The sequence below is a fragment of the Ursus maritimus genome, unplaced genomic scaffold (genome assembly GCF_017311325.1).
Source record: "Ursus maritimus isolate PB19 unplaced genomic scaffold, ASM1731132v1 scaffold_20, whole genome shotgun sequence".
Lineage (NCBI taxonomy): Eukaryota > Metazoa > Chordata > Mammalia > Carnivora > Ursidae > Ursus > Ursus maritimus.
Genome location: NW_024424453.1, coordinates 4684195 through 4709816, shown reverse-complemented (window position 1 = coordinate 4709816; position 25622 = coordinate 4684195). Strand labels below are relative to the sequence as shown.

General features: G+C 41.2%; 1 protein-coding gene across 1 annotated transcript in view; it reads right to left on the bottom strand.

Moving 5' to 3' along the window:
- Positions 1–15243: 15243 nt before the first annotated feature.
- The window catches only part of SPTSSB (serine palmitoyltransferase small subunit B), a 28469-nt gene continuing 18090 nt past the window's right edge, over positions 15244–25622 (bottom strand). Inside the window, exon 3 of the mRNA XM_008706438.2 lies at positions 15244–16811. Coding sequence (XP_008704660.1) covers positions 16549–16779 — 231 coding nt within the window. The 5' untranslated portion in view covers positions 16780–16811 and the 3' untranslated portion in view covers positions 15244–16548. The remainder of the gene's footprint in view (positions 16812–25622) is intronic.

Genomic DNA, 25622 nt, shown 5'->3' with positions numbered 1-25622 from the left:
TGACATCTCTAGACATTATGCTCGGGGCACCCGGGTGGCTCAGTCAGTTGAGCGTCCGACTCTTGGTTTCGGCTCAGGTCATGATCTCAGGATTGTGAGATCAAGCCCCGGGTTGGGCTCCACAGTGGGTATGCAGCCTGCTTAAGATTCTCTCTCTGCCCCTCCCCTCCTCTAAAAAAAAATAATAAAACATATGCCAAGCTCACCACAAGGATAGCTGCCGTCTGTCACCATATGACACCACTACAAATACCATTGATTATATTCCCTAGCTGTACATTTCATCCTCATGGTTTATTCATTCCGTAACTGGAAGTCTGTACCTCCTACTCCCCTTCACCCATTTTGCTGACTTTTTTTTACCCTGGCTTTTTTCTCCTACTTTGGAACCCTCCATACCATAGTGACTTGAATTATTTTATGTGGTAACTTAAATATGTACAGATAAATAAGTACGTATAAAACCCCCTCGTGCTTCTAGGTCATACACAACTATAAAACCCAAATGAATTAAGAACCAACAAAATTTCAAAATAAAGCATTAATGTAATGCAGCTTAATGTAATTGAAATGATAGATGGCTGGGTTAACAGCAGGATGATGTTTTATTTTTTAGTTGTTGACTTGATCCTTTGGATTTTGAGCACGATGGCCCGTTTTTTATGTCATCATCATCATCATTATTTTTAGTTTTCCTTTTAAACAATAAACACTATACTCTCTTTTGATCCTATGACCAATCAATGTAATAGAGCATGCCAAAACATACTGAAAATTTTACAAAGGACTACTGAACACAAATATTTTCCATGTGTCTCTATAATTACACGTTCTGACAATAAACCTTTACAAGCTGATTGGTACAGAAAATGAGCTTGCTTCCTGAATGGTACTAACAATCATACCCTTACATCTGAACTACTGTGCATAGTGTGACCTGACTCTCCAACCGTTGTTCAGCTTTTGCATAGCGCAAGATGAGGTAATTTGGCCTCCAGTTGAACTTGGTGCCTCGTTTCCATTCTAGATCTGTCTCAATTCTTTCCTCATTAGCCTCGTGCTTTAGAGTATGTTACCACATTTTCATGATGTCATGTCAGAATCCCAGTTGTTAAGTAACTTAAGAAACTACAGAAAATGTCTTTCAATTTTGAGTATCATTGCAAATATCAAGATTTATCATTATAATTGGCTAAAATAAATCATTTAGGGACACCTGGGTTGCTCAGTCAGTTAAGCGTCTGGTCATGATTCCAGGGTCCTGGGATGGAGTCCTGCATCGGGCTCCTTGCTCAGGAGGGAGCCTGTTTCTCCCTCTGCCTGCTGCTTCTCCTGCTTGTGCTCTCTCTCTCTCTCTGTGTCCGACAAATAAATAAAGTCTTCTAAAAAATAAATAAAATAAGTCATAATAATAGCAGCTATGTTGTCATTTGGGTATGAAGATGTGCCAGCTCAAATGCATCCAGTTATGTCTATTAACACATAAAAGTTAAATGCTGTCCTTTCATATGATCAGGTGATAATAAGCTGATTGCAAACAGCAGGGCAAATATGCAGACACTGGAATTAGTGGCAGTTTGTGGGTATTAAGTGGTCATCCAGACTGAACTAGAATATGCCTATTATTTTCTCAAGAGTTTCAACCATATGAAAATAAAGAATTAAAATAACCCCAAGGTATTTGTGGGTCTACTTCCCTCTCCCCGGTTACGTGTTAGTGAACATCCACAGTTTAAGAGCCACTGTGCACTATGCTTTATGTTTCTGCGTGGGGTATAAAGGCAATCAGGATTGGGGGCAAGGACGAAAGAATTGCTAGAGCCAAGAATTTATAGAGTTTCTGTCTGCTGCTGGTAAGGAAGTTGATGTTAAGAAAGGGATACTGTGGTCTGTGTGGGTTTCTGCCTCCCCAGTCCCCAACCCAAGAAAGTATTTATCCTTTCTTCAGATAGGCTTAGACTGAATTCTTTCTGTGGATGTCTAGGGCCTGAAAGACTGATGTCAACCTTCCAAGTTACCACTCCTCTAGTTGGTACTGTGGCTTGAGACCCTTGTTTCCTGTTCCAAGATATACTCATTTCTGTAAAACGTAGGAGGGAAATCGATAATGGTGGTTGTATGGTAATGGCCTCATAAATGTATAACTCACCCAGGTGGCATGAGTGCCAGAAATGTGTTTTGTTTCTAGATCTTTTCTTGTGATTCAATATGGGTATATCCCATTGAAAGAAAAGTGTCCCCTTAAAATGCTACTTTTTCAGACTAGCCAATAGTTAAGAAAAATACAAAGGGTTAATTTTTCCTTTTTTCTCTCCTTCTCCCTCCTTCCCTCCTTACTTTTCCCCCCTCTCCTCTCTTAGTCCTTCTCTCCTTCCTCCTTCTTCATTTTTCTGGAAGATACCCTTTAGGTTACCTCCTTTGACTCGGAAGTATGAGAAAGACATTCCCAAGTTGATAGATTTCATTGAGGCAGAGCTATTGCTAGACAAGGATCTCTAAGACTCCCAGAACAGTGCTCGCCATACTAAGCATCTGCTAAGGAGCATAAATCAATAATATATTAATGAACACTGAGCCTTATAGAATAATTTATCCAATTAATAAATATAGAAGGAATGAGGGAAATCTAAAATCAACATTGGGCAAATACCATGGTAATAACAGTTGCAGGCAAGATCCACTGATGGATAGTCAGTGGGTGAAAGTTGGAGTAGAAACAGGTTATTAGCAAAATCTCAAAGTATCTCCCCCATTGTATTTATCAGTTATAAAGGAAAAATAGTAACTTGCAATGGAGAAGCCCAGCAGATGCCACAGTAACCAAGTGGCCAAGGTCAATGTCACTGGCACTGAGACGTATTAATATCACATACCCCTTGATATCACATACCCCTTCATATACCGAGGACAAATCACTTTTGTAGTAATCTTGTCAAAAAGGCATAAAACCTCTGTTTAATCATGAGAAAACACCAGATAGATCCAAACTGAGGAATATTCTACAAAATACCTGTCTAGTACTCATTAAAAAGTCAAGGTCATGAAAGACAAGGATAGACTGAAGAACTGCCACAGGTTAGAGGAAACTAAGGAGACAACCGAATGCAATATGGGGTCCTGTATCAGTTCCAGAACAGCAAAAGGACATTAAAGGGGCAGAGTAAATACATTCAAGGAAGAGCTGTAGTTCAGTCAATAGTATCGTGCCATGATTCATTCCTGGTTTCGATCCTTGTGTTATGGTTGTACAACATATGAACATTAAGAGAAGCTGGGTGAAGGGTGTACGGAAATTCTCTGTACTGTTTTTCCAACTTTCTGGCAAGTCTAAAATTATTTTATTTATTTATTTTTTAAAGATTTATTTATTTTAGAGAGAGAGAGAAAGAGAGAGTGGGGGAGGGGCAGAGGAAGAGGGAGAGAGAATCTCGGGCAGACTCACACTGAGTCCTGAGCCCAATGTGGGGCTCTGTCTCACAACCCTGAGGTCAGGACCTGAGCCGAAACCAAGAGTCAGCCACTTAACCGGCTGCGTTGCCTAGGCGCCCCTAAAATTATTTTAAAATAAAAAGTTAAAAACAAGAAGAAAAGAAGAAAAAGTGCTCAGAAGAGAGACTCTCTCTTGAGAAGGGTAGAAAAAATTTCAATCTTTAGGGCAAATCTTTAGAGTGTCAGGTGAGTTGGTGGGATAAAGATCTTTGAGAACATTTGTGTATTATAGTTTGTGTGAGGAATTTTATTGATTTTATTTTGTCCTCCCTTTCCCATTTTCTGCCAAAACATCCTGCTTTTCCTTGGTCAGTGTGATTTGAAAATTGTGTTGTATTTTAAATGTTATCATTATAAAATTCTGAGCACACAATTTTTCCTGTTGGGAACTCATTTCAAACTTTTATAGGGAAATAAAATGAGTTTTGCTTCCCCCAGTTATCGGTCGTAGTCTGCTTTTAGGGACTACATCTCATCTTTTAAATGAGTCACAGTTGTATCCAAATCTGATAAAATTAATCAGTCAGCAAATGTCTACTTACTGCTTGCTGAAAACACATAACCGGAGTCCTCAGCAAGCTCACAACCTCTTTGGAGAAACAAGTAAATATAGAGAAAGCAGGGCAAAACCCACAATGAAGCCCTGAATGAGGTTGTGTGGTGCAGAACTTAAGTGCTGTGGAAGGAGAGGGGAGTGGGGGCTTGGAATGGTCACAATAACTTTCCTGCATAAGAAATTATTGCAATATAAAAAAAGGAATTATTTCAATATCAAAACATCAAGTCATACACATTAAGCATATTACAGTTGTTATATGTCAAAGATATCTCAGGAAAGGTGTTAATAAAAATAAATTATTTGATCTCAGTCTTGCCTTGTGGGCAGAATTCTGTAGATGGTGGAGAGGGAAAGGATTTCAGATAGGGAGAGAAGAAGCCAGCCAGCCAGCACTCAAGCGATCCATGCCAAGCACAGCTGGCCTGGCGTAGCCAGTGGATGTTGACCTGAAGTTTGCCCAGTAGCCAATAGCAGGAGAAGGAGGGGGACTGAATTATGGAGATTCTTGAAAACCAGGTCAAGAATATTAGATTGCAAGCCTGTGGCAGGTAGTAGAGTCTTCACATGTTTGGGAATAGGGAGCCTGTTGTAATGACCTAGATGGGACCTGAGGCCTTGCTAGGTTTGCATGTTGATAGTGGGGATGGAGAATGGACATGACACAGAATATACAGGAGACATTCAAGATTTGATAAGTATGAGGGACATGGAGAGGAGTCATAGAGGACTTGAGAACTTTAGGCTCAGGTACGTGGATGCCAGTACTCCCGACACCAGGAAATTCAGGAGGCAAAGGAATTCGGGGGAAATGACATCGTGTTTTATGCCAAGAATTGTGCTAAGTGCTGCATATCTTATCCCAGGGGAGTCTGGTAGAGATAGACTTGTACACTGTGATTGTGGGGAGAGTGAAAAGGCTCTAGGCGCATCAAGGCAGGGCAAGTCTCTCAAGGTGTTGGGACTATGAGACTACAGGTCAGATAAAATATGCAAGATCAGAAAATGTTGAAGCTATCTGCAAGAAATGGTAAGTAAAAGCCAAGATTGGCTAAATCCAATTTTAATGGAAGCAAAAAGGCAGAAGGTCAAGGCTGAGTCTTGCTGAGACACAGAGAGAATAGGAAAAAGTCAAGTATCAGCGACAGGGAGAAAGTACTGGAAAAGTTGCATGAGAATACGTAGTGGTGTCACAGACACTGAAGGGGGAGTTTCAGGGAGTTTGCCAATTGTTTGGGTTTTGAACAGCTTTGAGGCACTGGTTTCAGTGGAGCCAAAATAGCAGAGGTTAGAGGAGCTAGAGAGAAAGTGGAAGCATGAAGCGCTCGTGTGAAAAATATGGTAATAAAAAAAACCCGAAAAATAGGAAAGTAACCAGACAGGGCACCAAGAGAGTGGAACAAAATCTTCTGCATTCATTTACTCCATAAAAAAAAAAAGTGCTGATTCAGTTGCCAGGCACTGTGATGGCGACTTCGTATATATTTTCTCTTTTATTCCTCACAACTTTTTGAGTGAATAGCATCTCTTCAGCAAACATTTATTGAGGGCCACTGGGTGCCAGGTAGTGTTTCAGGTGACGGGGATACAATAGCGGACAAAAATAGACAGTTCCTGCCCCCGTGGTACTTATTGTCTAAGGGGAGAATTGACATGAAATAAATTATGTCATGCATTATGAGAAATTGAAAAAGGAACAAGGCGTACTGTTATGGGACTTGTAGTCATTCAAATAGGGCTGTGATCCAGTTCACCTTTGTCCTCTGAACACAAATTTTGCTAAACAAATTAATAAAGGAAAGGCCACGACATCTTTATGAAAAATATTCTTATTTGCAGAGAAGCGTGCAAATGAGCACACTGGGTTTGCTGTCACTCTTAGGGCCACTCTGATTGTGGGCCCTGACGTTAGGTGGCTTCAAGTGAAAATTTGTTCTGCTGCCCTCCCGAGTCTTCTGATTCATCTGACGCACCTTATCAAAGCCAAGAATTAGGCCGAGAGTGTGCTCGGAAAGCAGCGGAGCTGGTGTTTAGCGCTGAGCCTGGGAAGCTGGATGAGGCTGACCGAAGGCCCCCGCCACCCCAGCTCCTGGGGACAGCCTGGAATTTAGAACTCCAGACGTGTCTTACCAGGAGCGGGAACCATGGAGTTTCCAGGCACTATTCCCACGCCAGGCTCTGGAGTTTCCCACTTGGTCTTTTTTTTTTTTTTTTTTTCCTTTTTACAGATTTTATTTATTTATTTGACAGAGAGAGAGAGCAAGCAAGCACAAGCAGATAGAGGGAGAGGAAGATGCAGGGAGCCTGATGTGGGGCTCAATCCCAGGACCCTGGGATCATGACCTGAGCTGAAGACAGACGCTTAACCGACTGTGCCCCCCAGGCTCCCCACCTCTGACTGGCTTTATTGTTGTTGTCATTGTTGTTGTTGTTAAGATTTTATTTATTTATTTGAGAGAGAGAGAGAGAGAGAGAGAGCGCACAAGCCGGGGTGGGGGGCGGTGCAGAGGGAGAGGGAGAAGCAGACTCCTCGCTGAACAGGGAGCCCAATACGGGACTCAATCCCAGCACCCTGGGATCACAACCTGAGCCAAAGGCAGACGCTTAACCGACTGAGCCCCCCAGGTGCCCTGGCTTTATTGTTTTTTCTAAGTTGGTTTCTGTCTCTGGAGGAGTGAGGATCCCACCACCATGAATAGGTTTCACTATTTTTTCTCCAACCTTTCCATCTGGGAGGCAGGTAACTTCAAGTTTCCAGGATATATGACCGTCTTTAAATCAGATTGACTTTGGAGCCTGGTTTGAGTGTCCCATTATGGTAATTAACCCAGAGTCAACCCAGGCTTTGAAGAAGTGAGAAGCAACCATGTCCTCCTTGCGATTTCTTCTCTGAGCTTCTCAGTGCTCTCAGGTCTTATAGGTAAATGTGTCTTACTTGTATCTTTGCGTGTCTGTGGAATAAAGTCACCATCATGGTCAGGTTGGAAGTTATTCATTATTACAATTAATTTGGAAAATATGGCTGTCGGATGAAAGGCACGATCACTGAACCAGAAACAAATAAAAACAGGGTTCCAGTGCAGTCCCTTGTTATTTTCTTTGATCAGCGGGCTGTCCTGTTGGCCCAACCATCCTTAAACTAGGGCTCAGCGTGTGTACATAGAACCAATCTTTATTTGTCGGAAACTCACCAAAATCTAGCATCTTCTCCTTCATATCCTCATGGAGTTACCGGCTCATTACTTTTGGTTTATTGGAAAGTCTGAAGCTCTTGCCTGTAAGAGGGAACAATTTCCCTCACTCTCTGGTGCCCTGAAATATTTTCTCTATTCCTAATCAAGAATTTTATTAAATCATTCCCTCCCTTTCTAACAACCCAAGAACATCACCTGGAAGTGACATTTTAAGCCTTCCGTATGTAAAGGAAGTTACCACAGTTAGGATAGGACTGCACTTTATTCTTGGACATAACTTAATGGGGTTGTTTTGTTTTTGGTTTTGATTTTTTTTAGTTTTGGGGAGGGATGGTCAATTACATTTATGAAATAATGTATTTAAGAGGGGGGCTGCATGACTCAGTTGGTTAAGCATCTGATTTTGGCTCGGGTCATGACCTCAGGGTCCTGGGATGGAGTCCTGTGTCCAGCTCCCTTCTCAGTGGGGACAGTGGGGAGTCTCCTTCTCCCTCTGCCTCTGCCCTTGCCCCTGCTCATGTCTCTCTCTCAAATAAATAAATAAAATCTTTAAAAAAAAAGAATGTATTTTAGGGTCCAAGCAATGTAACTAACTGGAATGGGAGAATGTTTATATTGGAGAATAAACTGATTTTAAGGTGGCCGATTGCTATTTATTCTTTAATATGTAACTCAGGCATCATCTCAGGTAGAAAGCCTCTGAATTTTCCCATGTCCACCCAAGACACTGGCTGGGCAAACCAGGGTGTATGGTCACCCGCTGTAAAATTCTGTCTAAATCTCAAAGTGCTTAACCACATGCATTGATTTCTGGCAGTCACATGGAATCAGTAAATAACAGAATGCAAAAAAAAAAAAAGTATGATATAGGGGGATGATTGATACAGATGTTCAGAAGAAGATACCATTTCATCTGATGGTTAAGCACATTTCCTCTGGTGCAGCCTCAGTTCAAATTCCAGCTCTCTCAGTGATTGTGTAACCTGGAACAAGTCCCTTCTACGATCTGTGCCTCAGCTTGCCCCCTCTGTAGAATGGGGATAATAATAGTATCTCCCTAAAGGGATCGCTGTGAGGATTAAGTTAATTACCTATGCAAAGTGCTTAGATGGTGCCGGATGCACAGTACATGCTACAAATGTTACCATTTATTATCGTGGCATAAGGTTGGCCAGGTAGAAGAAGGTAGAATTGAACTGGAGCATCCCGGTAAGTGTGACTGGGTAAAGACGGCTATATGCCGGTGTGTGTGTACACAGTTTTCATATGGCTATAAAGATGAGCACTTAGGTGGTGTACACATTTGTTTTCATTTTATTTCTGCTGGTCTCCTTCCACTGTATTGGGTTGGGACAGTAATTCTCTGGGGTTCGGCCCAGTGGAAATTAAGCTTCACTTTGCTTCTGACCTCCTGATAGACACTGATAAGTTGATAATGGATTTCTTATCAGTGATCTCATATAGCCTCAGAATGCTTCTCAACACGCCCTCCAGGAAGGCCCTGCCAGTAACTGAAGAACCAAAAAAGGCAAAACCATATGTACCATTCCCAGGTGAGTGCCTCATCTCACAGCAGTGAAACCTGGAGCCTAGAGAAGCGAAGGGACCTGCCCAAGGGAACACACAGCTACCGGAGCAAGAACGAGAACTTGGGTTTTTCTGCTCTCCGATTGGCATTATCTTTTCATCATCCATCACTGGTATTCATTTTTCTATTACACATTATCACTTGGTTAACTTATTTCCAATTAGAATGGCTTCTGTCACCAACTACATTGGTATAGCTTTAGATGGCTTAAAAATACGCATGTGTGCGTGTGTGTGTGTGTGTGTGTGTGTGTGTGTGTGTATTGTCATAAGGTCAAAAATAACAGAAGTAAAAGCAGGGATCACCTCAGTAGTAGTTAGTAAAAGTTTATTGTGCACACACCAAAAAGACAGTTCTCAAACCGAGAGCACTCAAACCAGAACCTGGAATGAGACTCCGAGGTGTATTGTTATAAAACAATTTATACAGTAGAAAGGCAGTGACTCTGTATTCTTCACAGTGACTGGATTATAATATTATAATTTTCTGAAATGATGGGGAATTGGTTAGTGGTTACCTCATATCAACTGCGGGAAACTGTTGTGTTTATCATTTCCGGAGGCATAAGCAAGAAATGACCTAGTCAGGTTAGTCCTGCAACATGAGCTGAATTAAGTTTGCTTCTATGACTAAACTGGTTTTGTCTGCTCAGGGAATTTTTAAGGCTGGTCTCCGTTTGTTTTTGACTTTTAACAATCTCCTATGTTATGTACCTATTACGTGAAAGACGGGTAGCCGCGAGCAATTAAAACAGAAGGAGGCGAGGTACAGTCACGCGTCCAGAAGACACCGTGGTGCCTCCCAACGGTGCGGGGAAGCGGAGGAGCCTCGCCCGCTCTGCAGCAGGGCTGATGACACTGGCTGGCTGGCTTAACCGGGTTATTGTGACGTGGTCTTGTACTCAGGTTGCAAATGAAAAGGCTCCACCATGCTCATCAGCGGCAGACTGAGTGTACGTAGAGCTTCAAGCCTAGAAGCATAAATTGTGGTATTTTACTGCTCTTCAATGATGATGAAATGATTGAAGACATCATTACGGGGAACGGAACCCGGCGGGGAGTGTGATGGTCTTAACTATTTAGCACTTTAAGCTCTTAAGGGAGTGTTAAGCACTTTTACAGAAAAACTGTAGGGAAGTGATATTTGTTATGATTAAGACTGTGTCTAGAGAAACAGTGGAGCCTTGACCCTCTCGTAGACTTGTTTGGGGAACCTGGCAAGTGGGAGAGAGTTAAGTGGAGTGTCCAGCTTTAAACTTGTAATTAGCGCTTAGCGAAGCCCGGGGAAAGGGGCCTTAGTCTAGGCTGGATATTAGAATCACCTGGGGAGCTTTTTAAACTACCACGCTGGAGCCCCCTTTAGGGACTTTGATTAATATTCTGGGTGGGGCCAGTTAAAACTCCGAAATGCTTCTCACGTGTGGCCACCGACGAGCACCAACGGTGTGGTACTTGAGGAGTAAATTCGTCAACTAGCCTTTAAAAATCCTTTCAGCAGTGAGCGTGCGGGGGTTGCTGTGAAGGAAAAATGTAGGAGCCGAAGAGGAGTAACAGGTAAGAGAGTATAAGAGAGGGTCAGTAATTTCTCAAAACCTCCACCTACTCGTTCAGAATTTAAAATCTCTCCGTAGAGGTGAATCACTCAATACAAACTCTAAGGACAGGTCATGCTTGAGCTAGGACTCTCTGCTTCCCCACCTGGAATTGTAAAAAGGACTTAATTCCTGCATCAATCTGTTCATTTAATAAGCTTCTACATTACATGGGGCCAAAAACACAAAACACTCACATACACAAAACACGTGGTCTGGGCTCTGCCAAACTGGCACAGGACTGTGGGAACTGACACGGAGAGACCCAGAATATGCCTATGTGGTTAATGAACTTTTCCTTTTTCTCTCTCCTTTGGAGCCAGTAACTTTTTCTGGCTCAGGGAAATGCAATTCCGGGCCGGGAGGATGGTAATGCCTTTGCGTAACAAGGTGTAGAAGATAAGCTACCAGAGGTTACATCGGACACCTGTCTGTTGGCTAGACCAGGACAGGAACCCAACTGCTTCCCAGTCCTCCTAACCCCAGTCCTTTGTGTTCATCCAGCGGTGAAAACCGAGGTTGCTGAGAATGACAGTGAACCCTTCCTGGGGCTGCAAGTAAGAGTAGGCAGGGGGAGGCCGCGAGGAGGCATGGGGGAGGGGCTGCAGAGTAGGCATGGCTCCCGAAATGCAAGGTACAAGCTGAGTCCCCCAGGAAGACCTCTCCTATAAACCCACCACCCACGCGATGAACTAGGTTTTCTCAACTGAATCTGAGGTAAAGGACTGACTGATTGCTCTTTGGGATTTTGTGTGTGTGTTTGCTTGTTTGTTTTTAACTTATGGACTGTCTTACTTTTCTCCCATAACAGTGATGGTTAGTGCAGGGGTTACAGAGAATTTCAGAGAAAGGTCAGGTTCCTATGAATAACCAGGGAAAGCTTCCGGAAGCTGTGATGATGAGAGTCACTGGAATTTCATAGACTAAACTTTTTAATTTGAAGACTGTCTGGAGAGACCCAAGTCCATTCCCTAATTTTCTAAGGAGGTTATTGAGTTTGAAAAATAGTGACATAGAGGGGTTGGGATGGGTGAGACTCTGTGAAACTTAGAAGCCAGGCCATAGGGGAGGGAAGACGGAAGACCCACTGGAGGATGGAGAGAGGATCAGCTGCCTGATTATTCAGAAGATTTATTTTAACCATGGGCAAAGATGAAGTATTTTAACAAAAAAAACCTGAAATATTAATATGAACAAGATGTAAAACATTTGGATGTGGCTTGTGTTGTGAAATGGCCTGTGAAACAATATATGAGATCAGGGAGGTTCTGTAAGGGATGAAGATGGAGAAGAGACATTGCACTTTACTTGGAAGTGCGACCTTCCCAGTATAAACTCAGAAAGCAAAAGGATAAGCCTTCCTCCTTCTTCCTTCTTCCCTCCCCTTCCCCAATCTCTCTGTCTCTTCTTCCTCCTTGTCCCTTTCTCCAGTCTCACCGCTGAGTGGGAATCCAGGCTGAGTGACATGGGGCTGTCCTCCGTCGCTGCGTCCCTAATGATCAGGATGATGCCATCCAGGGAACTTACCTCATGCCGTGGGTGTGGGTGTGGGTGTGCCTGTGCCCGGCAGAGGCTGGGAGGCTGGGACCTGGGGCGCTCTCGCCTCCATGTTGCAGTCTCCCCTCCCCCAGAATCAGACATCTGGGTTAAGTGCTGCCTCTGTTAGGAACAAAAATACAATAATAAAAAGCAGCAATTTGAATTTTGAATTCCATCTGGAAATGATTCGAAGTGTGAATTTTGTTAATGGAATACGTCATCATTGTGCACAAAAAGCTACAGAAATAGGCTTTTCCATTATAGTAAAGGCAACTAATTTTTTTTGGAACTCCTTCTGCCTCCTATATCCTCATAATTTCTAACCAAATAACTGAAATTAAAAATTGGTCAGCCATGCTCTGATAACACTACTATTAAATCTTCTCAATACAATTACTTTCACTGGTGTCGGTGTAATAATCCAGGAATGAATCCAAGAGAACCCGAGCCCCGAAGTTTGCTTTTAAAGCCTTTTCAGGCTCTAGAATTAGTCTTGGGATAATTTAATCCCTGGAACAACCACGCTACTGCTATTTTGGTGAGTCCGTTTTGATGATGCAAAGTACCTAGAGAGTAACATTCTGTTTCGTGGTAGAGAACTGGAGTCCTTTCTCCCAGTTAGAAGTGTAAGGACTCTTGACGAAGTACAGTGGAAAAAATAGAAAAAATATATGAAGCTGGCTTCCTTCAACCTCTCTTAAGATAGTTAATCAGCTCTGGAAGTAACTTTACCAAAATGAGAAGTTTCTTTTGGAGTTTAAAGAAAAAGGTTTTGAGTACTTAATGGAATTACTCTTTTGATCGGACCTATAAGCAGGATGTGTTGACTTCCTAGCTCCAAAATATGTGTCACATCAGAGCATCTGTGTCTCTGCTTGGGATGCTGCTGCCTTAGTCCAGCCCTTTCCTGCATGGGGTCTTCCTGCTCTGACCCCTGCCCCTCCCACCCACCCTCACACAGCAGCCAGTGTCCCCCTCTTACAATGTAAGGTCACCTCCTTCCCACCTCGTCCCCCCCCCCCACCATCCTACAGGGAGAGAAGTTTGGCTGTAAGTCTCACTGGGTCCCCCAAGTGCTCCACTCTCCCCGACATTCTGTTGCTCCCTCTCCAGCACTCTGCTCTTTTCATAAGACCTTACCACAACTCATAAATATTTTGTTTGCTTATGTTTTTCTTGTGTTATCTTGTGTACCAGATTGTATGATTCATGAATTTGGTAATGTTACTGTTTCTGTCTCATTTATCTTTGTTTCTTAGTGGCAAGCTCAACGACTAGCATGTAGTAGACTTTTCCTCCAGCGTTTTTGTGTGTTTGTTTGTTTTTTATAAAAACTTTCAAACAAGGGCACCTGGGTGGCTCAGTCGGTTAAGCATCTGCTTTCGGCTCAGGTCGTGATCCCAGGGTCCTGGGATCGAGCCCCACATCAGGATGCCTGCTCAGTGGGGAGTCTGCTTCTCCCTCTCCCTCTGCTCCTCCCCCTGCACATGCTCTCTCTCTCTCTGGCTTGCTCTTGCTCTCTCTTAAACAAATGAAGTCTTTAAAAAAAACCAACACACACCTTTCAAACATGCATGAAAGTTAAGAGAATTTTCCGATGGGCATGTGAAATACCTGCCACCTAGTTTTTACTACGCTTTCTTCATCAGATATCTGTCCATCTCTCCATTCCTCTCTCAGCACATGGTTGACTTTTAATACGTTTGTTGAATGAATGAATAAACGAATGAATGAGTGCTACTCTTTTGGTTGATAGATGGAAGCTGTTCTTTCTGAAGTTGGCCCAATACAAATACTGAGCTTCCTTGTATCTGTGTGGATACAGGGTATGGGGAACTATTGAGGTGCTCTGGGATATGTATCTTCTAAGCTCTGTATTATGCACGGGGCTAGATGCTGGGGATTCAGAAATAAGAACACATTTCCTGACTTCCAGGGGCACATGCTCTGCTAGTGAGAGAATCTAAATATTGTAATCATGGAAAAAGAAAGAAGTAGAAGATGTGAACAAGTGATTTTTTTTTTTTTTTTGGTATACGCAACTTATTAACAAAGACTGACCAGTGTTACATTGGTGTTAAAATTGCCTGATTTCTCAGCATTTTGTATCTGTTGTCGCACAGGTAGGTAAAAGCAGTTGTTGACTTGGCCAATATCAGTGCAGGAACACTTTATGATTCCAAGTTTAGTGAGTGACACACAGAAGCCCATTTTAACCGGGACACTTTTAGCTATTCTTTTTTAGAAGTTCTGTGACCACTGTTGAAATACACAAATAATAGAAGAAAAGAAAAAGCATATAAAAAGTGTTTGTAATCTAAGCTAACGATGGTCATGGTAAATCCTCTCTGCCTGGAGTAGCAAATTGACTAGTGAGCAGCATAGCAGGTGGGACTTTCTTCCCGTCTGCATGCAGATGGTCCCCCCCACACTCTACGTTTGATTATATTTGTTGAACCCTGTCTCTATCATTTTGATTGCTCAGAGGAAATCCTTACCTTCAAAGTGACATCCTGGGGCAGTGCTTTGCAATATCTTTTATTAAGCTTTATTGTGTCTCTTCACATTTATTTTAACTCTTATTTTTAGAAGGAGAATTTTAAGAAGGTCAATGCAGTATCTTTGTAATTGAATTCCAAGAGTACTTAGCCGGGGTCCATGTATATAAGGGTGTTGAATCATTGTGAATTGGGAATGCGTCCAAGTTCATGCTTAACTGAGAATCCTCTGTTAAATATTTAAAAGTGAAAGCAATCTTTCAAAATAAGCACATGGGCCTGGACAGCATAGAAATGGGTGAACACAGCACCTGGGTAAGCAGCAAACGTGGAAGCTGGGACCTGTTCCTCTGACCTCAGCTGTCTCCTCATGCCCTTGCCTCTTTTAATCGTGTGGTTCTGCTTCCTAACATGGCGGTGACCCCATCCCATCATCTTTCGTTTGCTCACGTCGTCCTCCCATGGCCTCTCATGTGGCAAATATTTCCGGGCCGGGAGTGGCCCCGCCCTGGCTCTGCTTCCTTGCTTTGCCACTGGCAGCTAAAGGACCTTGAACGAGAAACACATCTTTCCCAAGTTCCACATCCCTTACCTGTAACTGGGAGACCATAACATCTACTCCAACATGTAAATGGGTTCACTACGGAGGAGACCCTCGATAAACAGTCATTTTATCCTCTGTTTTAAGATCAGTTGCCCCAGTGGATTAGTAAGAAAAGTTAAGTTCAGGGACAAATGTGGATGGAAGCACCTGGATAGTTAGTGCAATATTAGGAAAAAGCAAATCTGGAGGTGAATATTTTATTTACAAAATTAAACCTAATTTTATTTTGCAAAAATCAGCAAGTACAGGTTCAGATCTGGTTTGGTTTGGTTTGGTTTTAACAAACATGCATGTTAATTTGGCATGCCAAACATCTTTCTCTCTAGCCTTCCTTGGAAATGTTTTTTCCATAACGCAAACATGGGTGCAAATATTGTCCAAAAACTATTTACATTTTTACCCTCAGAATTACAAACCTTAATATTTGTTGAAAGGAAAGACAAACGGTAAGGTTTGGTCTTTGGCATTCACGTTTGATTCAGCAGTACAATTAAAAACTTGTATTTGTTTTAAGATAAACACTTGGAAGGAAATTTAATAAATCTTGGTTTTGCTCTGCAAAGGAGCCACTGTATCAAAGCATTTAACTGGAGCTGTCGAGTTCCTGCTGGTAGAATATTACTTCCAGCCTATTTATTAGCTTTTCTTCCTGTAGCCCGATATGTGCTTCCCCCCACCCCCCCTCTACTGAGTGAAATCACAGAAAGAAAACAATTTTTCTCTTCCCCCCCGCCCCGCCCAGCATCATGCAAGGCAAGGTAGCATCACGAGTCACAATATCTGAATTTACTTTGATTATATTTTGTTCCTTACACTTAATATTTTTTGTATTATAATACTTACTGTGTTATCTAAAATCAACATTGTTGATTTTAAACTCTTATAAAGCCAGACTTCTAGAGGCATTTGAAATAATTCATGAACCATGTCTGAGAAGAGATAATTGCCTCTAGCCTATTCTTTTGCACTTGAAGTAAAAGAATTTTAGGTATCAGCATTTTACTGGAAAATAAGACTTTAGGGGGCCCATATAATTTATTCACATCTTTTTATATGTTTAAACAAGGGTAGAATACTTTTGACAGGAGCTTATGAACAATTTTTTTAAAAAATATACCCTTTAGTACAGAATAAGTATCAAGGGAGCATTTTAAATATGATTCCGGTAGGTCTCTTATAAGCCTACTTTTCAGAAAAATTTTATATGAAATTTCCTGATTAAAAAAAATATCTCAAGTTGTAGATTTAAGTTGAGAGAATATGGTTGGTATGTGAGGTAAGGTGTTTGTATTATATGGATGGATGCACAATGTAGCATGTACAAAAGAACCTAAAAGACCTCTATCCCACATTTCAGGCAAGATGTAAGAGTGCATAGAGAAGAGAGCTTTTCAGATCAGACGTGAAAGAAGACACAGTATTCACGTAAATCGGTAGATTGTAAGCAACATATACCTAGGCAATGCCGATTCACAGAATGCAAACAAAATCAATTAGAAATTGTACTGTGATAGCCACACATTTTGGAGAAAAATTCCCAAGCCAGACGAATGTGGATTGGGATAAAAACATAGGCGGTGTATACCACCATAGCAAAAATAGTTAGTAAGATGGTATTGAACATGGATTGCTCCCAGGGCTCCAAGACAGCACAGCAGCTAATGATTTGGTATTGATAGTAGAGCCAGGAGAAATAGTCCTTCACACGCTTGAAATCCATGGTTGGCTCCTTCAAGCTGCAGAAAATCTGTCCTGTTAACAGATTAGAAGAAAAATAAAATAAGGAACCAAATACAGAATCTTCTTAGACTTCATGATCTCAGCATGTTGAAACCTTTAAAAGAATATCAACGATCATTGGACGGAATATTATGTAGAAATAATTCACAGAATATTAATCATAGGAATTCATAATATTGCCACTATGAATAATAATTACTACTAGGATTAATGGCAACAATATTATTAATAATAGTAATATTTATCTAAAAATGATCATTGCTAGTAATAGTCTAGTGAAAAAATCGAGGCTAAGCACATTTTCTTCAGCCATGTATACAAAGAGTGAGAAATGTGAATATTCTATTTCCTACAACACGTATTCTGGAAGAAAATTTAAAGAATGGTGTGCAGAAAAGAGTTAATACTGCAAGCCTGAGGCTGCTATCTTTAAAAGGGTCTGCTTGCAAGTTTTTGGCCCTTGGCTGGCATCTGGGAATTTGGCTTTAGGAATGTTCTCTCTATTTCCTAATGGATAAGGATGATTCAGTATGCCTAAACTGTGCAAACACCATAACTTATGATGAACACCTGCTTTATTCTGGAAGTCTGAAATGTTGGTAATCAGGCAAAAGGTGTCTGTGGAACCAGCCCCAATAAACACCCTGGTGCTGAGTCTCTAAGGAGCTTTTCTGGGCAGAAATATTGTGTGTAGCACTTTTTGCTAATGGAGAAAGAAGCGCACTTGGTCTGTCTACTCATGGAAGGCAGAGAGCAACGGAAGCGTGTAAATGGATTTTTTCCAATGCTGCCTGTATCTTTCTTGCTTGCTGAGCCTGTTGTACACCCTTCACTGTAATAGTCCTTAGCTGTGAGTGTAAATACATATTGAGTTCTGTGAGTCTTTCTGGTGAGTCACTGAATATGTGGGTGGTCTTGGGGACCTTCAAAACAAATGGGAAGCCCAAAGTTGGGTGATCATTTGGTTTTTGGGTAGAGAACTTGTGAAAACCATATAAAAATGTTTTGTTGGCCCCCAGATAGAATCACACAACCACATGCATGTAAAACTTCCTAAAAAGACGGGCATCTATTATTTCTTAAAAAGATTCTTGGGAAGATTCTGTGAACTTTCATAGACACTATGGGAATACAAGCCAACCTTTCTGCCTCTTCTGCTTACTCCTAAGAATATAATGGTGCCACATCATCTAAGTCCACTTTGATTACGTTTACTATTCAAATCACAGTTCAAGTTTTTAAAGATCATTTCTATCTTCTGACCTAAAAGTCTGTCTTTCGTTTGGTTATCTTTGAGTAAAAATAAGATGTTTTTGCTCCATAAGACTATGGACTCTTCAGGCTATGGGGAGACTTTCATGATCCTAAAGGCCGGCACAAAGATGGTCATAAGTAAATATGCGCTGAATGAACAAGTAAATGAATAATGAGTAACCAACTTAAAAAAAAATAATTATAGATCACTCATAGCCCCAACCTCGGTAGGATATGGTTAGCTATTGTTGACTTTCAACAGCTTGGCTTTGATAAGTAACTCTTTCTGATAAGGGTAATTTCCACAAGAACTTAAAATGGAAAGTCTTTGTGTTACCAGGTTACGACTATCTGTAATAATGGCCAGGATAATCCAAATAAGTAGGTGACACAAACTGAAGTCCTCGTGCTTTCTTATGAAAAGAAAAGTCAGCCTCCCATCTGTCCTAGAAGCCAGAGGGGCAATTAAATATTGGCTGGAAATGCCTTGTCCTGGTAGCTGGACCTTGATAAGAAGTCACTTCCAACATTCTTTTTCATTCCTAGCTCTGGATGCAGAGAAAGAGCAAAGGCCAGTAGAGTTAGGTCTCAGAGGAAATGAATGACCGAAGCGGTCATTTCAGGGAGCATATTATCCAAGCCACCAACATCTTCCACTGATAGGCCAAAATGGAGAAAATTAGGAGGTATCACTCTTTGAGCTTTTAGGTTGTCCTACTAGACAACTGTATATTTCAAACTTAATTGTTAAAAATCTCATTCACGGCTGCCCATATTTGCTTCCTCTTCATTACCTAGATAGGGTTCAGGGTGGCACTGGGTAATTGTTTGGGAGTGTGAGAAAACATTCATCAGGTGTCATGTCCAGGCTGTACTAGGCAAAGGTGGGACAACAATGGCTCAGACAGGCACAAACCCTCCCCTTAGGAAGTTTGGTCCCATTGAAGAGACAGGTAGCAATCAAATGATATACACAAATATGTAATTATCAACTACATTATGCCCTTAGTGAAAAGAGTAATGTATAAGAGGCTGTGGGAAACCTGATCCAGTCTCAGCAAGTCTTGGAGAAAGAGATGCTTGAGACAAGATCCGAGGGATGCCTATAAGTCATACAGATAAAATGGGTAGTCAGGTGGGGAGAATGGCCAAGAGAGGGATCAACTTATGTTCGTACAAAAGTTAGAGGTGGGAAGAGGTTTGATAGATGTTTGCGGGGCTCAGGGAATGGAGCCATAGACATCTGGGGATGGAGAGTGGGAATAGGAGAAAACTGAAGAGAAGGGAATGGCCAGAGTTAGGCCAAGCACTGCAGTTATGCCTACTTGCATAAGCTAAATATTTTGTCTTTATCCTGTGAGTGAAGGGGGCTGTGGTTTGAGAGAATAAGGCGTTAAGCTCATATGGACACGAGGCCTTCTCTGCATTCTGAAGACAAGTTTAAATGATTTTCAAAGCCAGTCATTTCAGAAAATCTATACCTCACTGTCCCATGGGCATTACTCATTCAGAATCGACCTCCTACCGAAAATCTGCTTAAAATATTCTTAATACTCTTTTCACTTTTATAAATGAGATAAATTACTCATTTAGAAATATCATTGATTTTTTCTCTATACATTTTAGCTTTTAAAAATACTCAAAATTAATTGCCTGGCCATAGCTTTCTCTTCTATTTAAAAAAAAAATTTTTTAGTAGTCTTTACCCCAATGTGAAGTATAGCTTTCTCTTCTAAAATTAAATTTCTTGCTTGAGCGCGCCGATGGCCACCTTGACTGCAGTCTTGTGAGAGACCGTGAGCCAGAGGCATGCAGCTAAGTTGTGCCCAGATTCCTGAGCCACAGAAACCATGAGACAGTCAATGTCCATTGTTTTCAACCGTAAAAACCAATCAATCGAACAGACAAACAATAGACCTGAAGCACACCGACGTGCATTACGCCAGAGGTGGGTACCTGGTAAGGCTTTGGTTGTATACTGCTAACAATTTAAAGAATCAAGATTTTAAAAGTTTGTCTTTCCTTGCCGGTTTTCCCAGGCCCCAGCGTCACCTCCCAGCGTTCTCAGGAGCCAGCTCGGACATGCAAAAGTGCTTGTACCGCCACATCTCACTTTATTGACTCAAGTCAATAAAAGGCATTTGATTCTCTTTTCCCTTATTGATGAAAAGCAATTTTAAAGATAGTTTATTTATTGTTTCTTAGGTGGAAAGGTAACTATATAAAATTAGTCACAGGGAAGAAAAGTACAGCGTAAGAACTATAGTCAGTGGTAACCGTAGTAACTTTGTAGGGCGGCTACACTTGTGCGGAGCGCTGGTGAGTGAAGCTCTGTGTCGTACACCCGAAACTAACACAATGTTGTAGGTCAACTACACTTTAGTAAAAAAGAATTACTAACGCAGTTGAGGAAAAAAAGAAATAGAATTACAGTACATTCTAGAATCTACGTGCATTTTTACAGAATAAAATGGGATAACATTTTATAAAACTTAAAAAAAGAAAAGGTGAGAAGAGTGAGTTGGTTATTATTGGAAAACCATCTGTTACTATCTATTGTTAGACTAACACTGTATTTAGCTTCTAGATTTGCTTAGGTAATATATTTCTACTTCCTTTTGAGCCCATTTTTAAATTTCCTATGGGACCACATCCAAGATTTAAAACAAAAAACAAAAAACACCTCTTTAAGATGAGTAATGTGGGCAGAATTCCCTCATTCACTAACAAATGCATTTTGAGTACTACTGTGTGATTTCTTCCGAACAGTAATGGCTTCAGAAGGAATCTGTCCGCTAAATGGCGCTGTAGGTGGGAGACACTCTTATAGGCAGCACGCTGGACCATGTAACAAACGCGCAGTGGATGAGGGGTCAGGAATGAGCACCACACGGGGGAAAGGACGTGGAAAGTTGCTAAGAGGGAAGCTAGGAGAATAGGCTGAATTTGGAGAAACAAAATGGCAGAAATGCATGGAATGAATTACCCATAGGTAACTTAGAACTGGACGAGAGCAAACATCTTAAAGTCTTAATTTCTCATAATGAAATGTGGAATTTGTTTGCCCAGTTCCTTAAAGACCTAATGCCCTATCCCGACAAAGCCAAACAAAGGACTTAAAATGGTAACTTCACTCCAGCACACAACAAATCTCCTTGTTTTCAGTTGTGTGCTTTCGAAAGATGATTTCCATATATGGAAATGAGGGAGGCAGTAGTTTGTTGCCTTTAAAAAAAAAACTTCCCTCTAAACTTGATGATTTGTAAAAGCTTCCTAGATCTTTAAGGAGGCTGTGCTTTTGGACAGCATTACTTAAGCAGATAGTGATATGTCTCCAGGCCTACGTGGGTATGACTGACAGCTGAAGCTGAGTGATGGGTACCCCCCTGGGTGAACTGGGAGGACTGGGAGCCTCTGTGGGACACAAAACAAGTGAAGCTGTATGTAAGAAGTAGGGGGTGAAGCAAAGGGCAGCAGTGTTACCTGGAGGAATGGATTGTGAAGCCTAAGGAAAGGCTTTCTCTGGGCCATTGTTTTAAAAACATGAGGACTACTGTGGGACCACATTCTAAGGTGCCTAATGGATTTGATTTATCAGAGTTTCTCTAATAGTAATAACAAAACAATTTATATTTTCAAAGGATCATTTATAGTTTGGAAAGTGCCTTTATTGTGTTTGCATGATGCAGAGTATGGGTTTGGGAATAAAGATAGGTGTTGGATCAAATCCTGACTCCACACACTGGTTGTGTGACGTTGGTCCAGGTACTTAATTGTCCTGGGTCTCAATTTCCTCACCTGTAAAATGGAGACAATAATCCTTACTGTTTAGGGTTGCTGGAAGAATTAGCAGAAATGCAAAGCATCAATTCAAGGGATTTGCCTATGGAGGAAGCACATAGACAGGAAGATAGAATCTAACTGGAGAAAGCCGTCCCTTCTTCCCCCCCTCCCTCCCTTTTATTTACTGAAATAATTATTGACAAGCTGGTAATTACACCAGGAACTAGAGATTCCATGGTGACAGAAACAGTCATCATTGCCTTGAGGATTATAATTCAGCTGAGTATATTCCACCAATATACATTAGAGATAATATTTACCGCATGTATTAGGTAGCTAAAGTGAAATTTAGAATGTTAATGACTGGATGGACCATAGAGATCCCCTAGACCACATCTTTCATTTTAAAGAAAAGGGCCCAGTCTATGGGGCTAACATCAAATTGTTATTAAATTGGTTGACGTTTAAATTGGTTTGTCAAACCAAATTGAAGTGACTAAACCAGGTGGGGAGCACCCTGTGTCTTGGCAATTGACATTGGATGAATGAAGTGAAAATTCCAGTGAAGGTTTTCTGCAGTCTTAGAAGACTCAAAGTTGAGCAAGGACAATGGCTCAGGTGTGTAGGGTATCTGGAAGACCTCGGCCCAACCTCTGTTTCCCCAGACTCTACTCTTCTCTTACTCAAGACTCTTCCCTGAATTCCCACAGTTCAGATGCTCCTCTGACCAAATGAGGATCTCCTCTGATCAAATAAGGATGCTTATTTATTGCAAATGTTACTGGGAACTGGCAAAAATTAAGGTTCTTATTAGTATACACATCTTAGCATGGCTTTACCCAAGCTATGATGTGCAAAAGAATAGTTTTGTTATTATTATTAGAGAAACTGTGATAAATAGCTTTACCCATGGCTTTACCCAACTTGGTAAAGCAGAGTTTTACCAAGGGGAGGAAGAAGGAGAAGGATTATTAGAGTCCTGGGAACCAGGGGAAGAGACAATCCTGCGAATGAACAGGGACCCTGGGGCAGGGGAAATAGTAAGGGCTTGGAAGTCCCTAGGAAGTTATCTTATAACTGATTGGAGAGTAAGTAACTATTTTTTTTATTTCTGAATGTCACTGCCCTTTGATCAATGGGTGATGATTTTTTTTTCCCCTCACTAGATTTATGTACCCTGAGGAAGGAGATCAAGTGTCACCTCTTCTCCCAGAATGAACAGAGAGGACCTGGGACTTATGACCCACATTACTCAGGGGCAGGACTTTGCTCTGGCCTGTATAGACAAGAAAGAATACACACAGCAACAAGAAAGGCCCACGTGTTCCCATGAACCCATATGTGTGAGTCATGAAACGAGAGCATTGTAAAGGGAACGTGCAGGGAAGGAACGAAAGGAGAGGCTGGGCTTGCTCAGGAAGTTCTCCGTTATTGTTTTCTGTCCATGAGAACAGGAATGGCAGGAGGTTAGGCAACTGCAATGAGGGGGAAGTAACAGGTGGTTTGGCAGTGACCTTGCGGACATCGCAGAGCCCTGATCTTGCAGCCCTCCTCCACCTAAAGAAGGTTCTCCAAATTACTGGATTTTCTCAGTGTGGGATCTCCCTTTCTAAACACTAGCTAAAAATGAATCTTCCCTCTTATAAAAAACCCTAACACATTTTGGGTTAAATTTATTTCTGAAACGTCAGAATCTGGGCCTGAGGAGAAAAGTCAGAAGGATCTGCCATTGATTTTGGGTTAATTCCTTTCTGACTTATTTTGGAACTTTGCGTCAGTCACTCAGTTTTGGTGTGTGTGTGTGTGTGTGTGTGTGCGCTTCATATTTGGAACCTGAAAATCTGAGATGTAAAAAAGTGTCCTGCCTGCTGCGGAGAGAGGTGCTGTATCTAAAAAGAGACTGTCTGTACTCAGAAGTAGCTTTCTTTGGAAAGAACTCAATATGATTTACTCAAGTTCAAACCTCCCTTTAATTAAGTAATTTATTTTTACTTATTTTTTTAAAGATTTTATTTATTTGTCAGAGACAGAGAGAGAGAGAGAGAGAGCACAAGCAGAGGGAGCAGCAGGCAGAGGGAGAAGCAGGCTCCCCGCTGAGCAAGGAGACCTTTCTTCCTTAAGCTCGATCCCAAGACCCTGGATCATGACCTTTGCTGAAGGCAGACGCTTAACTGACTGAGCCACCCAGGTGTCCCTAAGTAAGTCATTTTTAAAAGGAGCAGAGTGATTTCCTCCCAAAGTACTGTTTGACAGGGGGGGATAAAAAAGTAAATTTAGAGTGGAGAAGACTGATCAGCCAATGGACCAAGGACAAGATCAATAGTGATAAATAATGTTGACGGCAGGTATCCATTATATGATGGCATGAAAATGGCACTTTACCTCTGTGGTCTTCCCCCAAATAACCCAAAACCTCAGTGTAATCATGAGAAAAAGGCATCAGACAAAATTCCAACAGAGTGGCATCCGCAAAATGCCTAATCAGTACTCCTTAAAACTCTCAAGGTCATCAGAAGCAAGCAAAGTGTGAAAAACTCAAAGGAGCCTATGGAAACATGGCAACTAGGTGTAATGTGTTATCCTGGATGGAATCCTGGAATAGAAAAAAAGGATAGTAGGTAAAAGCTAAGGAAATATGAGTGAAGTATTGGCTTTACTTAATAGCATATCAACATTGACTCATTAATTGTAACACATGTCACACTAATGTAAGATCTTAATAGGAGAAACTGGGTTCAGGGTATGTGGGAACTCTCTGTACTATCTGCTCAATTTTTCTGTAAGTCTAAAGTTCTTCTAAACAATAAAGTCTATTAATTTTTTGAAGGCAAAATCATAATTAGGAAACTCTTGGTCCAAAGTTATCCCTATTCTAAACTCCAATGAACTAAACTCTGCTCTTCTGGGAATGTCTTGCTAATAACTCTGAACATAGTTAAATAATACCTTTTCATAAAGGAACGGCTTTCAAATATTTTTAAACAGAATAGAGAGGAGAGGGAAAGTACGTTTTGCACTGTGATCTGGAGTACACACACACACACACACACACACACACACACACACACAAACAGCTCCATAACTGAAACAAACATCTCTCACAGTATTACTCTATAGTGCATGCTACTTTCTTTTCTATTCCGTTCTTTTTGATTTGACTTAATTCTACTGCACTCTATGTTATTCTCTTTGGTGATTAAAAAATATCCCAACCGTGAGCTACACCAATTATAACCTGCAGTTGGAAACACCCTGCTTTAAGGCTTCTCTAAGATGACTCTGCACTGTCCAATATGGCAGCCACTAGTCACATGGGGCAATTTAATTTATTTTTATTTTCTTAATTTATTTTTTAAAATTTATTTTTAATTTATTTTTTATATTTAGTGCTCAGTAGCCACATGTAGCTCATGGCTACCATATTGGACAGCATGGATATAGAATTTCCATCATGGCAGGAAATTTTACGGGGCAGCACTATGGATTCTCTCCATCTCTTGCTTGGACTAATGAAATAGCCTACCATCTTATTTCATTTTCACCTTAACAATCTTCCCTCCTGATGCTGGGCTTACCTTTCTAAAATCACAGATTAATTTCTCTGCTTGAAGCCCTTCAGTGGCTCTCCATTTCCTATGATATGAAATATTCCTTTAAGGCCCTTCACGATTTCGTTTTTCTACCTCTCCAGCAGCATCTCTGAACTGTCCTGCTGNNTTCCATTCACTCTTAAGCTTCCATGCTTTTATTGATCTTTTCTTTTTTTTTTTTTTCTAGAAATGTTCT